Genomic DNA, 13,157 nt, shown 5'->3' on the forward strand with positions numbered 1-13,157 from the left:
GTCATTTGTCAACTTTAAGACGATTTTTACTCTCTATTTCCTTATATGGAACCCTGCCAGTCATCATGAAATCTTGTACCAATATATGATTCACTACCACGATCTTGGACCACGTGCAGGACACGTGACCAGCTGGTGCCCTCCTGAGTGAGAGCTCAGAATTCATGTATGCCCCTATCTATAGGCAAAGCCGTGACCTTGTACACACACCCCGTCTTCGTGCTCAATGGGAACAGTAACTGTTAGTATCATCAGTGAAATATTTTCAAGCCGGGAGCGCGGCTCGAACTCGGAACTCCGTTGTCTTTGTACCCTTTTGCGAAGGACCCGCGGCCCCAGGAAGCCGCCCACGGTTACCAGAAGCCCGTTAGTCTCTCAGTGGAGATATTTTGATTTCTTGTTAGTGAATGTGGGACAGCGTAGTAGAATGTGTACTGTATGTTGTGGTTAGATGTGTGGATGTCACTGGTGTATGTTAGGAGGCCGAGTCTATGTAGAAGTTGGCCAAATGCTGGCTGGTGACCCGAATGGAGGCGTCAGTGGTTCAAGGGCTTTAACAAGGGTGATGCAGGCAAGGTCATCATATTAAGACAACAGGGCAGGACTCGTAGTAATGGGTACAAAGTGGACAAATTAAGGTTCAAGAAGGAAATGGGCAAGAATTGGTTTACCACCAGATTGGTGAACGAATGGAATAGGCTTAATAACAATGTAGTGAATGCTGAAACTATTGGTTGTTTTAAGAGATGAGATAACTTTATGGATAGGGATGAAAGGTGGTAAGGGACATGGAACTGCCTATTGTAGGCCTTATGGTCTCTTGCCATCTTTTTTTTTTTTTTTTTTTTTCTCTCTCTCATGTGTCAGTGTAATTCCTGTTTGATGTAAGGGTAACCCCTCTCTTTGGTGGATTTTCGAGGAACTATATGTACATAGAGTGCAAATATAGGCCTACATATGCAGGGGGTCCTCGGTTTACGACGGCCTCGGCTTCCGCCGTCTCGTTGCTAGAACAATGGGAGTGCTTGTCCCTCTGCATTCCCTTTTGCTGATAAAGAATTTAGTGTAATTTTTGCTTTAGCTTCCTGTGAGATGGACATCGGGAAGAATCATCTCCTTCCCATTTGTAAGTGCAGCCCTGAGAGGCTGATGCTCGGTCTTCAGACTGGGCCCAAGATCAGCATGAACCCTGACTGTGTTATGCTAAACCAGTTTCACATATAATAACTGACAACCAGTGACTGTTGCCCTTTCCCTATTTATTAGACTGTGACATAGAAACAGTCCCGAAATAAATAATTGTCAGTCCAAAGTTTCTTCCCAGAGAGATCTATAGGAGGCCATGTGAACTGATGCCAGCTGCTATGGGGTTGTGGGTTTCCAGTAAAACAGACAATAATTGTTAATGAAAGAGGAACAAATTTTCTGTTGTGCAATTCATTAGTAGGAGACAAAATATACATTTACATATGAAATGAATTTGAGGCAGTGCCCCAACAAGGGGAGGGGCGGGGGGGGGGGGGCAATTCCCCGGGGCGACACGTTTTGGGGCAGCGGCACTTTTGGTGAAAAGAAGTAAAGCAAATTCCCCCTAATGTACTTTTAATGCATTATTTATTTATCATGAGTTGTGTGTATAAACATTGTTTTGTGGATGAATGTTACATGTGAATCGTGCTAGTGACCATCAGATGTGGAAGGTGGTGGTGTGTATGGGGGGTGGGCACTTATCCATGTCGGGGCACTGATTTGAAGCTATGATAAATTAGGGAGTAGGAGATGGGACTCCATGAGTATTGCTCCTTTTCTGTATACTGCAATTAGGTACAGTACTACCTCTCATTAACGGACTAAAAGGGGAGTAACAGTGTCCGTTGATGTGAATAATCCGTTAATTTGGAGTGGTTTTTGGGTGGCATAGTGATTGCACGCACTAAACAACAGCACCAAGAACACAGCTAATTAACGTCCGTTAATGAGAGGTCTCACTGTAAATAGATACATTTTATTCTTATCTCCTCATTATAAGGTGGTGGTTATATCAAAGCATATACTGTATGCACACTAAACCCGTCCAGGTATACATGTTCATATATGAAAAGTGAGACAGCAGGGCACACTGTCAGTACTGGCTATGGAAGGTTTCTACAAAAACAAATTTATTTCAGTTTTACACATTTTTATTGCATCTTTCCTCATTTTGTCTTCTAACCCTTTCGCTTAGATGATATGGCTTTAATCTTGTTTTTCAACATAACATACCAGTCCTGCCCTTTAGCCATACACTCAAACTGTGTTGGTAGACTTTCTAAATGATCAATCCCTTTGGTCACTGGTACTCCTCCAGCCTTTGTAACGGCTTCTGGAAATTTGGCGGGGGACGCAGTTGCAATAATTCCTCTTGGATATGTGGATTTCCTAAATACATGAAAAAAAGAGAGAAGAAACTAAAAATGGTAATACAAAATCAGTCATAATTTATCATGAATAGTTTCTGTTGTACAGTAGCTCACCATATTGATCTTTAATTTTTTATATAGTTGCTATCTACTGTATATACCAAAGGTCTCCTCCCTCATATAAGGGAGGTAGCCAGCAAAGACATGCCTAACCCAACCCAATTCACTCCCATCCATGACCCAATTGTTTTCCTCTCCCCTTGCAATAAGCTGTTATAACTGGTTTTACATACATATATATATATATATATATACACCAACAGCTATTTCTCCCTTACAAGGGAGGTAGCCAAAAAATAAAGGCATAAAATCCACTCCCACCCTTTCCCTCCCCACATACTCCACTCCCATTCACCCCACTCCCTCCCTCTTATCTTGGCTCCTCCTGGATGATGGGTCATCCATGCATCTCGCCCACTGCCCTGGGTCAGGAGTATAGGGGAGTGGAGTATATATGGGATGGAATGGGTGGGAGTGGTTCCCATGCCTTTTTCTTTTGGCTACCTCCTGTGTAAGGGGGAAAAACCCTTGGTATATGTATGTATGTATAAACTTTTCTATCCAATATTTTTCTTTCTCATTTTCTCATTCCACTGAGGATTCAGATCAACTTCTTGCAAATTTTCTGGCATCCTTCCTCCCTTCATACATAAAAAAAATTCTTTGATCAGTCAATTATATTGCGCATGGTCCTTCCTCTCAAAGCATTTCTCTGTTTACACTGTTGAGCCCTGATACTGTTCTTACATATTTTGACAATATTTCTTTTCCCTTCCTCCACCTGCCACTCCCCTTCTGAAACCTGTCACTTTTCATTATTCTCACTCCTATTAATTTTTTTTCTTTTATAGCTCTGCATCTCCTAATCCTTTTATTCCATAACCCTTTAAAAAAAAGTAGAAAACTATACGCTGTATTTATCCAAAAACTTTTCATAAGCTAAAACAAAGTAAATAGTGATAGAGATAGAATTAAAAACCACATTACTATAACCCCTCTAATATATTACTGCATTATAATGAAGTAGAATATGTATAATTTCTATTTATCTGTATATATGCCAAAAGGCTTCTTCCCCCATACTGTATAACGGATGTAGCCAGCCAATGCATGCACTCGCCCCCACCCATTCCACCATCTATTGTTTCCCTGTCTCTTATTTCCTTGTGTACAGAAGGTCATCCCTGTCTCCAACCCACTGCCTGGATCAGAAGCAATGCAGCAAGACACAGCACATCCACAGCAGGGCCTGCTGCTTCATTTACATGGCAACCCTCCCTTCATATCTCCTCATGTGGAACACAGAGAAAACGGGAAGAAATCCCTTCAGGCCTGCATCAAAATATCATCCATAGGCAATCATTAACTACTTACATCCATCCTCTGCCTTCTCCCTTCCCTGCTCAACAGACATTCCTCTCTTGCTCAAAGACCTTACAACTTACTTGGCATAATGGTAGGCCACTGCTGTTGCTGTGTGAGGGCAGAGAATGTACTTGTGGTCTTCCATCACCTTTTTCATTACTTCAGTTATTTCATCATCATGAACCACAAGACAATCTGCATAAACAAAACACAAATATTAGCAAACTCCAAAGAACAAATATCAGTATGTATTTACCTAGTTGTTGTGTACGGGTAGTGAGCTACACTTATATAGTTCTGTCAATTTCCTGTTATCATACCTTACTCGTGTATGGTTTCAGCCTGTAATATATAGCCTTAAACCATCCCAAAAATACCAACATTGGTATAGAAAAAATATATTTTTTCACATCTTCCAGACAAGATGAGTTTGAGACTATGACCTTATGATGACCTCTGATCCCAGATTGAGAGATCTTCTGTCACTCTTCCTCATCCCCTGCAATATTCAATGAGCTCGGTTTTGTGAAAAATATATAAAGGTATTCTATATATTTTCACATTACTTCCGTGACGTATTTTTCCACTTGTAAAGGAGGTAGCCTGCCAAGGGATACACCCACCCTCCACTCATTCCACACCCTTACACCCACCCTCCACCCATTCCACTCCCTTCCACCACCCATTTATCTTAGTTACATGTGGAAGAAGGGCCACCCGTTTCTCCAGCCACACAACTCGGGTCAAAAGCAATGCAGCAAGACACAACACCTATACAGCAGGGCCTGACAACCAAAGGTGGTTTACTGCCACTTCATTTACTTGTAATTGAATCAGTGGGGGTAAACCAGCTTCAGCTGTCAGGCCCTACTGTGAAGGTCTTGTGTCTTACTGCATTGCTTCTGATCCACTGAACAAGAGTTGAATATAGAAGAGAAACTTTGGCTTATTAAATTGCAAGAATAGAGGTTGATAGATTTAATCATGACTTTCAGAAGAACTGGAGACCGTTGGAGCTAACTCAAGGATATTAAGTTTAGATATCACAAGGCAGTTCTGGAAAGTAAGCATCAAAGAAAATTTCATTTTTCCACCTACCTTTAATGTAGTTCTTCAGAGTGTTGAGTAGATTGTCTGGAACAGCGACTTTACCATTCTCCTCAAATGAAGTCATCAATTTGCCCACTTCAACAGTATTTCCATCGGAACTGAGGTACAATAGTCGTTCCACGTTGTATGGTATCTGCAAGCATTTTGGTTAATCATTTCTACCTTAATAAATGTAATTATTATCTATTTTTCTATATACAAAGGATCTCTCCACCCTGACAAGGTAGCCAGCCAAGGCATACACCCAGTCCCTCCCCCTCCCTCCCTAATTCCGTTTTCATCCATCATCCATTTGTTTCCCTCTCCTTGCAGCTCCTCTTGGATGAAAGGTCATCCCTGTTTCTTCCCCACTCCCTGGGTCAGAAGCAATGGAGCAAGACACAGCACATCCACATAAAGGTTTACATACATATACCAAGGGCTTTTTCCCCATTGCAAGGGAGGTAGCCAAAGTCAAAGGCATAAATCCACCATTCTTAAGTTGTACATAAAGGTTTAGAATAGATAAATACCTAAATAAATAAATTCACAGTTCACTCATATTATTGATTTGACTACTTTTGGCTACAGAAACAAACTGCCCCAGATACAACCATCACACAGAGGACTCTAAACACCTTGGCTTACACTACCTTACCAGAGCACCACTCTCATTTTTCTTCCATGCAAGAAACCCTCCATCCATTTCAATAGTTTTCCTTGTATACCTACTGATGTTTCCAGTTTTCTTAATAATTTTTTGTGTGGTACTTTATCAAACACCTTTTGTAGGTCCAGGAAAGCACAGTCTGTCCATCCGTCCCTTTCTTGTATTATATCCATTAACCTTGAATAGAAACAGATCAGATCTGTGGCACATGACCCTCCCTGTCTAAATCCGAATTGTCTTGGATTTAGTATATTATTCTCCTCCAGATGTTTTGTCCATCTATATTTGATAACTTTCTCACAAATTTTGGCTACTGTAGTTGCAACCCTCCCTGTCTAAATCCGAATTGTCTTGGATTTAGTATATTATTCTCCTCCAGATGTTTTGTCCATCTATATTTGATAACTTTCTCACAAATTTTGGCTACTGTAGTTGCAAGGGAGATAGGTCTATAGTTTGTTGGATCTTCCTTGTTTCCTCCTTTATATATTGGTACAATATTGTCATTTTTCCAGTCTTCCAGTACCTTTCCTTCTTTGAGTGAGCAATCTGTTGTCTTATATATTTTGTCTATTAGTTCATCTATACATTCTTTTAGTATCCAGTTTGCAATTCTGTCTGGGCCGTGTGATTTTTTCTGACATCAAGGTTCATTATTTGGTCCCTTATATCTTTAATTTTGCCCCCCCCCCCACAATTTTTTTTCAGATGCCTCTGGCAATAAGTAACCTGTTTATAATACTTATTACATTAGTCATCAGCTTTGTAAAATAAATATATTTTGTGCTAGTGTTTTCTTGCTGGTTCTTTTGAATGTTACAATAGTTTGCAACTGTACTAAAAGTATTTTTGCAAGTTTTTACAATCAATCAATTGCTGCCTCAATTTCACTAAAGCCCAGGTCACACATTCAAGACTCTTGTCAAATGTTGTGAATGTGTAAATCTGGAAGAAGACTTAGGTTACAGTATTGTAGACTTCCCTAAGGACATTCAACAAGCTGTCTAGTTTTCATATAGGTTTAACTTCTCTTAATTCGTCATTCAATTTCTCAGTATATGATGCAAAGGTGACATTTAGAGATTCAATAAATAGATTATTGTAACCTAAGTCATTGCTACTCAAACTAACTAACTTCAAGTTGCATAAGTGTGACAGGGGCTTAAAGAAAAACCCACAGTCCCACAGTGACTGACAACAGTCCTCGGGAATCCCCTAGGAAGAAACTTGAAATTGCTGTCTGTTGTATCAGTGTGTTTGTCATTGGTTGAAAGTGATAGGAAGAGAAGAGCAGTTTCCAGTTGTCACCTCTCCATGTGTCAAAATATGTAATAAATACAGCTGAAATTAACTACTTCAGTATGACTCAAATTCTCACGCACAGCATTGGCTGCCATAGGTAATTTGCATCACACTACTCGCATTATTAGATATAAAGTCACTGCTACATTACTTGGTCTCTTTTACTCTGAGTAATAATAAACACAGAAAACATTATCAAACCAGTTCACAGAATCCAGTGGTAACTCATGTACAACTACAAAAAAATATATACAGATGCTCCTCTACTTACGTTCATTCGTTTTATGTTTTTTTTTATTTTACGTTTGAACTGACTGTAAAAAAAAAAATGTAAAAAAAATTTTTTGAGTGAATTTTTTAGTTTAGTGCGCTCTCCGTAGTTCAAACGATACTTAAACATGACGCTGCGTCCATTGTTTACATGGCACAAACGACAGACTGAACGTGCCTTGCCTCCTCCTCCTCCTCCTCCTCCTCCTCCTCAATTTATGTTGCTTGAATTTAATTTATTTGAAATTAATGTTATTATTTAACAATGTTATGTGTATAATTAATGATTTAGGGGTGTTTTATAAGATACAGTAATAGAATTTACGGATGTATAGTACAGTAACAACTTACGTTCATTTTCAACTTGCGTTCGGCCGTTCGGAACGTAACTAAAACGTAAGTTGAGGAGCGTCTGTAATCAAGACGCCGACACCGGCATGCTCATGTACCCACTTGCACCTTATGATGCCTACATAGGTGTCATCGTACTGAAGTGGTTAATAAATCTTGGGCCAGTCTTGAGATGGAGTGTCAGCCCCTCAAGGCTGTACCTCCTGATGGAGGCGAGTGAGGCGGCTGACGAGTTTTTATAATGGGCAGCTTCGCTGTCCATCTTGCAGGTACCTGTCATTGGTCCTTTTTACATTTTTTCCATAACTATACCTGGATGTCCATCGCTGAAGCGAGAGAAGGAACAACAGAATCCTTGACAGAAAAGTTACCATCTTGAAATGTCCTTGCAACAATGTCATTCAGAGTGACAGAAGTCACAAGATGAATTGGAAGCCCCATCTTCATTGCGATGGTGCCCCCTGTTGCATTCATGAAAGAAAGAAGAAAAGATCAATGGCTGTAAGAAAACAAGAAATATTTATTACAGCTTCACCATCTTATTCAAGTTTTTCTTCTGAAACTGAATATCAGGTTTGCACGAGAGAAAGAAAGATTGAGAATTGATTTGAAAGTTTCAATTTTGGAATATGAAAGAAATTCCTTACATTATCTCGTATTTACACAGAGTAACCTGATTACTCCTGATATCTAAGAATATGAAGTTCTTTCTTCATGTTACTATTTCAATATGACATTTACATGTACAGTTGAACTTTGGATAACAAACACTCCATTTAATGAACAAGTTTTGTGAACAGATTTTGTCTTTGTTAGTGAACAATACTTCAGGGTACACACGTACGCATATGCCTGTACATACAATCCCACCAGCTCAGTAGTGTTTTGATACAATTCGGTAGTTATTTCTGTTAGCGAACATTTTGGTCTAAGAATGGAGTCACAGAACAGATTAAGTTCATCTGAAGTTCCACTGTATCTATATATATACTTTTTTTTTTTTTTTTTTTTTTTTAATAAACCTAATTAACCTGTGATGTTGCCTGCTGCACCAGTTGGAACCACAACTTCCACAGAATCTCCTATGGACTGGCAGAGTTGGTAGTATATATAAAAGTAGTGTGGAATTTGAGCCAAAATTCTCCCCCAGTTGATTGAGTTGATGCAGATCAGTCTGTGTTCAGCAACGAAGGATTCTTCCAAGAAAACACGTTTGATTGGTTCATCTAATTCATCTGAATTGCCATCAACTGAAAAGATAATGGACATGTAACTATCCAAAGATAAAAATTTTATGACATAAAAAAAAAAAAAAAAATTAAATAAGAAAATCATAAACATCAAATCTACATGCAAGCATAATCATTATGACCATGAGTCCATGACACAGAGATAGATAATCCAATAATGATGGTAATGATAAAAATAACAGTGATAATAGTTGTTTTCTGTTTAACAAAGTGGAAAACCCACAGCCCCACTGTGGCTGGCAATGGTCCTCAGACCTTCTGTTGTCTTTGTATAGATGTGATTCACCATGGTCTTTGGATTATGTGTTGGACTTGTGATCGTCAGCCATTTCCCTCCTGGAAGAGAGCTCAGAGCTCGGATATGACCGATCTATGGGTAATGCTGTGACCTTACACACACACACACACACCCAACTCCCTGCCTACAAGAGTTGGAGTAACAACCTGCAGCGCAGCAATACTGAAATTATTTCAGCCTTGGACAGGATTTGAACCCAGACCTCTGTAGTGGCAACTGGGAACTCTACCAACTGCGCCATGAGTGTGTGGGGAACAGTGACTTATTGTCAGCTCTCCATGTATGAAAAGTTGTAAGAAATACATATGAAGTTGACAGATATCTTAGACTCTGGACACCAAATGCCAACCCCTATGGGCTGCACCTCCTGATGAAGGTGAGGGGTACTGATAGGTTTTAAAAATGGGCAGTTCTGCTGTTTGTCTTACAGAACCTCCACAAGCAAGTACCCATCATTGGTTCCTTTACCTTATGGTGGTATTCTTAAAAAAAATTCTTTCCTTATATAAATCTTTCCCTTCCAAGGATTTATATAAGGAAAGAATTTTCTTAAGAATACCACCAATTGTGTTTCTGTTTAGGGATAGTGTGGGGCAAGCTACATTTCTGGTAATAATGAATGCTAGATGGCTTCATCAGATCAAGAAATAACTATTATATTCCCATTTCTTGTATATAAACACTTTAATTTGAGCACTTCAGTGAATTAAACTCACCACAAAACACATGGACATTGTCTTCAATCACTGCAGTCATCTGAAGTTCCTGAATTTTCGTGCAACGTCCTTGTGGAAGGAGAACTACAATGTCCATACTATCTTTCCCTCGCACACTTTCAATAGCGGCACTTCCTGTATCACCTGATGTACCTGCAAAAGGAAAAGTTTGAAAGAAAATGCCTATAATCATTTGAAAAGGAAAGCGGATGCTTGTTTTTCATAGTACAGTACATCAAATTAAAGGATGAATTGTCATTAGGGTGAAAATATGTTTTGAATAGTTTTCAAAACAAGATGATGCAAGGAAGGTTCCAAGTACAGACCCATTATATTCTAAAGAAAATATTTTCAGTTGTCAGAAATAAAGTGAATATCAATATCTGAGGACCTAGTCAACTGTTCATCCATATATCAACTAATCAGTCAATCTGGTGACCTACTTCTCTCATGCAGGAGAACTATGGATCCCAGATAAAATGCAATGCATCCATACATCAATTACCGGTAATCAATCAGTCAATCTGGTGACCTACTTTTCTCATGGATCCCAGATAAAATGCAATGGCCACCAGATTAGCCCACAAGTCACTATAGACAGATGGATAGATTGACAACTCTCCTATCTCTGGCCATGAGATCGTCATTTTTATCTATTCCCTTTAATGATTGGAACACAACTATTAAGTCACCTCTTTCCCTTCTGTCAATGATGGCAAGTCCAGTTTCAGTCTCTCCTTGTGCCTTTTATCTGCAAGGCTAGGAACCAGATGATGTAGTGTGTTCATTTACATTCTATGCAAAAATGGCACCTGCACTTGCAAACCTATCATACGAGGAGAGATTGGCTAAACTGGAGTTACCGACACTGGAGCAAAGAAGAGAGAGAGGTGACCTATTGACCATCTACAGAATCATGAAAGACACAGAGATACTTGACAGAGAGGACTTGCTTAACTGGGACAAGAGAAACACAAGAGGACATGGAAAGAAAATAAAAAAACATAGCTATAGAAGAGAACTGAAGAAAAACAGTTTTCCACATAAGTTTTGGACACTTGGAACAAACTGGATAATGAAATAGTATGCGCAAAAACCATTCATGAGTTTGAAAGCAAACTAGACACTGCGAGATACAATGGCGGGACACCACGAGCATAGCTCCCCTTCCCGCAAAATACAACTAGGTAAATACAGTAATATGACATCAGTGACAATGGATGGGAGGAAAAGGAATGGGTGGGAGTGGGTGCATGTCTTGAATGGCTGCCTCTCTTATAACAGGGAAAAAGTCTTTTTGAAATAGAACTATGGAGCAACCCGTTAACAAAATGTGTTAAAAAAGTGTGCATGTATAAGCGAAAGGGGAAAAAAATGCAAGTTTGTAATCATTACTCTGAAATTAGTGTCAAGAAGTTTATGTAAATATAATGAATAGTTGTTTAGTTATAAATGTGTAATAATATCACTGGTGAGAAATGTAGTAACACATTTGTAAATCACAACACCACAGTTGGACAAAAGAAAGAGTTGAGGAAGCGAAACTATATATTTCGATTGCTGAAACTATATATTTCAATTAGTGAAGAGGATTGCACTTAGCAATCGAAATATATAGTTTCACTTACTCAACTCTTTCTTTCATCCGACTATGGTGTTAATTGTGGTGTAAGAATATGTATACTATATATTTCTTAAAAAAAAAAAATAGATAAATAAATAATTAGATAAAAATGGAGAAGGCTTGAGGAAGATGTTCTTACCTACAAGAACCGTAACATGATCTTTGCTCTTCTTTAAGAAGTAGTTGAGAAATTCACCCACAATTGATAGTGCCAAGTCCTTAAATGCTAGCGTGACTCCATAGAAGAGCTCGACAATGTTGAGTCCATCTCCGAGCTTTTTGATTTGAACAACTTCAGGGATACTAAACCTTTTATAACAACTTGACACAATTTCTGAAATAAAGATTATCATGTAAATAATAAACTTGAAACTGGAGGATAAAATCTGAAACTTAGTGGACTAGAAAGTTAACATTGAAATTCGAAATCATAATCTTGACATTCTTTATTTACTTGATTTTATGATCAAAGTGAAAACATAATTATTGTTAGATTGTTCTAAGAATAATGATACTAGCTTATTTGAATTTTTTTTTTAAAGATTAACTTTGACAGCAATCTAGTCTTGTTTAAATTATCACATAAATATATAAAATGAATTAGAATCAAAATACAGTCCTCAATAAATGCAGGAATCCCTCCGATATCCAATCACCACTATCAGAACCTTAATTCATTAATACATGATTTATATGTATTGTAATTAATGAGGCGGCCTTGCTGTGGATGTGCTGTGTCTTGTGACACTGCTTCTGATCCAGGGCAGTGGCTGAGATGCAGGGATGACCTGTCATCCAGGAGGTGCCAAGATAAGATGGAGGGAAGAGGGTGGAGGGGAGTGCAGTGTGATAGGGATGGAATGGGTGGGGGTGGTTTTTATGCCTTTGTATTTTAGCTACCTCCCTTATGAGAAAAAAAAAGCCTTTGGTATATGTTTGTATATATGTATATATACCACTTTTATTCCTTTGGAGTTGAAAATTAGCATTGGAATAAGTGGCAAAGTGGAGACTTGGGTGGCTGAGGTTAATTTTACCTCCTGTATCCAAATCTAAACATCTTGTGACTATTTGTACAGATGTCGGACAGGTTACCTTATATGGAAATGCTTACCTTGCAGATCTTCATTAGGTATTTCTCTTTGGTCAATAAATTTCCTTGTAATGTTGTATACGAGCTCTCGATAACTACACGAGGACCAGCTTTCCAGTTCATCTGGAGTGAGTGTTGGAATACTTTCTGGCATATAGAGTCCTCCATCTTTGGCATAACCTTGTTGTGTGGAAGGAAATACACAGGCATATTAAAACCAGACACCTGTTTTAAACCAGTTGCTACATCCTGTTTCTTAAAACAGAATCTAACACTGAGAGAAAGGGTAAACTCAATACACATACTCTTACACGAAGTCTTACATTAATGTGTACTGTAATTTACTTATGATACTATTTGTAATTTATTCATTTGTGACCACTCAATGTATATATTGTAGTTACATTAATGTATTGCATTAAACTGTCCTCCACACAGCTGTCATGGTAGAATATCCATTGATAGGTTTGTAACCAGTTGCTTATGGATGGGAGGTTTCCACTGGTGGTGCAGGAGATGGATGTTGGAAAGAATCATGTTCTCAGTGCCTGTCTTCAAAATCCGTCAACACAATCCCCGATATATGGAGGTGCAACCCTAATGGACTGGCACTCTTTCCTCAGACTGTTCTCTAGGTGTCTCTTATCATCTTCGACTATTTTCCTCTCAC

At 38.7% G+C, this 13,157-nt stretch overlaps 1 protein-coding gene across 2 annotated transcripts in view; it reads right to left on the reverse strand.

Annotated features, from left to right (window-relative positions):
- Nucleotides 1–2,086: 2,086 nt before the first annotated feature.
- Nucleotides 2,087–13,157, reverse strand: part of LOC143041436 (threonine synthase-like 2) — a 14,176-nt gene continuing 3,105 nt past the window's right edge. The window contains exons 3-10 of one of the 2 annotated variants that reach the window (XM_076213302.1): nucleotides 12,509–12,667; nucleotides 11,534–11,728; nucleotides 9,771–9,923; nucleotides 8,538–8,756; nucleotides 7,819–7,967; nucleotides 4,923–5,067; nucleotides 3,905–4,019; nucleotides 2,087–2,418 (exon numbers count right to left, since the gene is read on the reverse strand). In XM_076213302.1, the coding sequence (XP_076069417.1) occupies nucleotides 2,208–2,418; nucleotides 3,905–4,019; nucleotides 4,923–5,067; nucleotides 7,819–7,967; nucleotides 8,538–8,756; nucleotides 9,771–9,923; nucleotides 11,534–11,728; nucleotides 12,509–12,667 (1,346 nt within the window). In that variant the 3' untranslated portion in view covers nucleotides 2,087–2,207. The remainder of the gene's footprint in view (nucleotides 2,419–3,904; nucleotides 4,020–4,922; nucleotides 5,068–7,818; nucleotides 7,968–8,537; nucleotides 8,757–9,770; nucleotides 9,924–11,533; nucleotides 11,729–12,508; nucleotides 12,668–13,157) is intronic. The other variant, XM_076213303.1, reaches the window with a different exon arrangement.

Source organism: Oratosquilla oratoria, chromosome 31 (assembly GCF_046742065.1).
Source record: "Oratosquilla oratoria isolate Oo_2021 chromosome 31, ASM4674206v1, whole genome shotgun sequence".
Classification (NCBI taxonomy): domain Eukaryota; kingdom Metazoa; phylum Arthropoda; class Malacostraca; order Stomatopoda; family Squillidae; genus Oratosquilla; species Oratosquilla oratoria.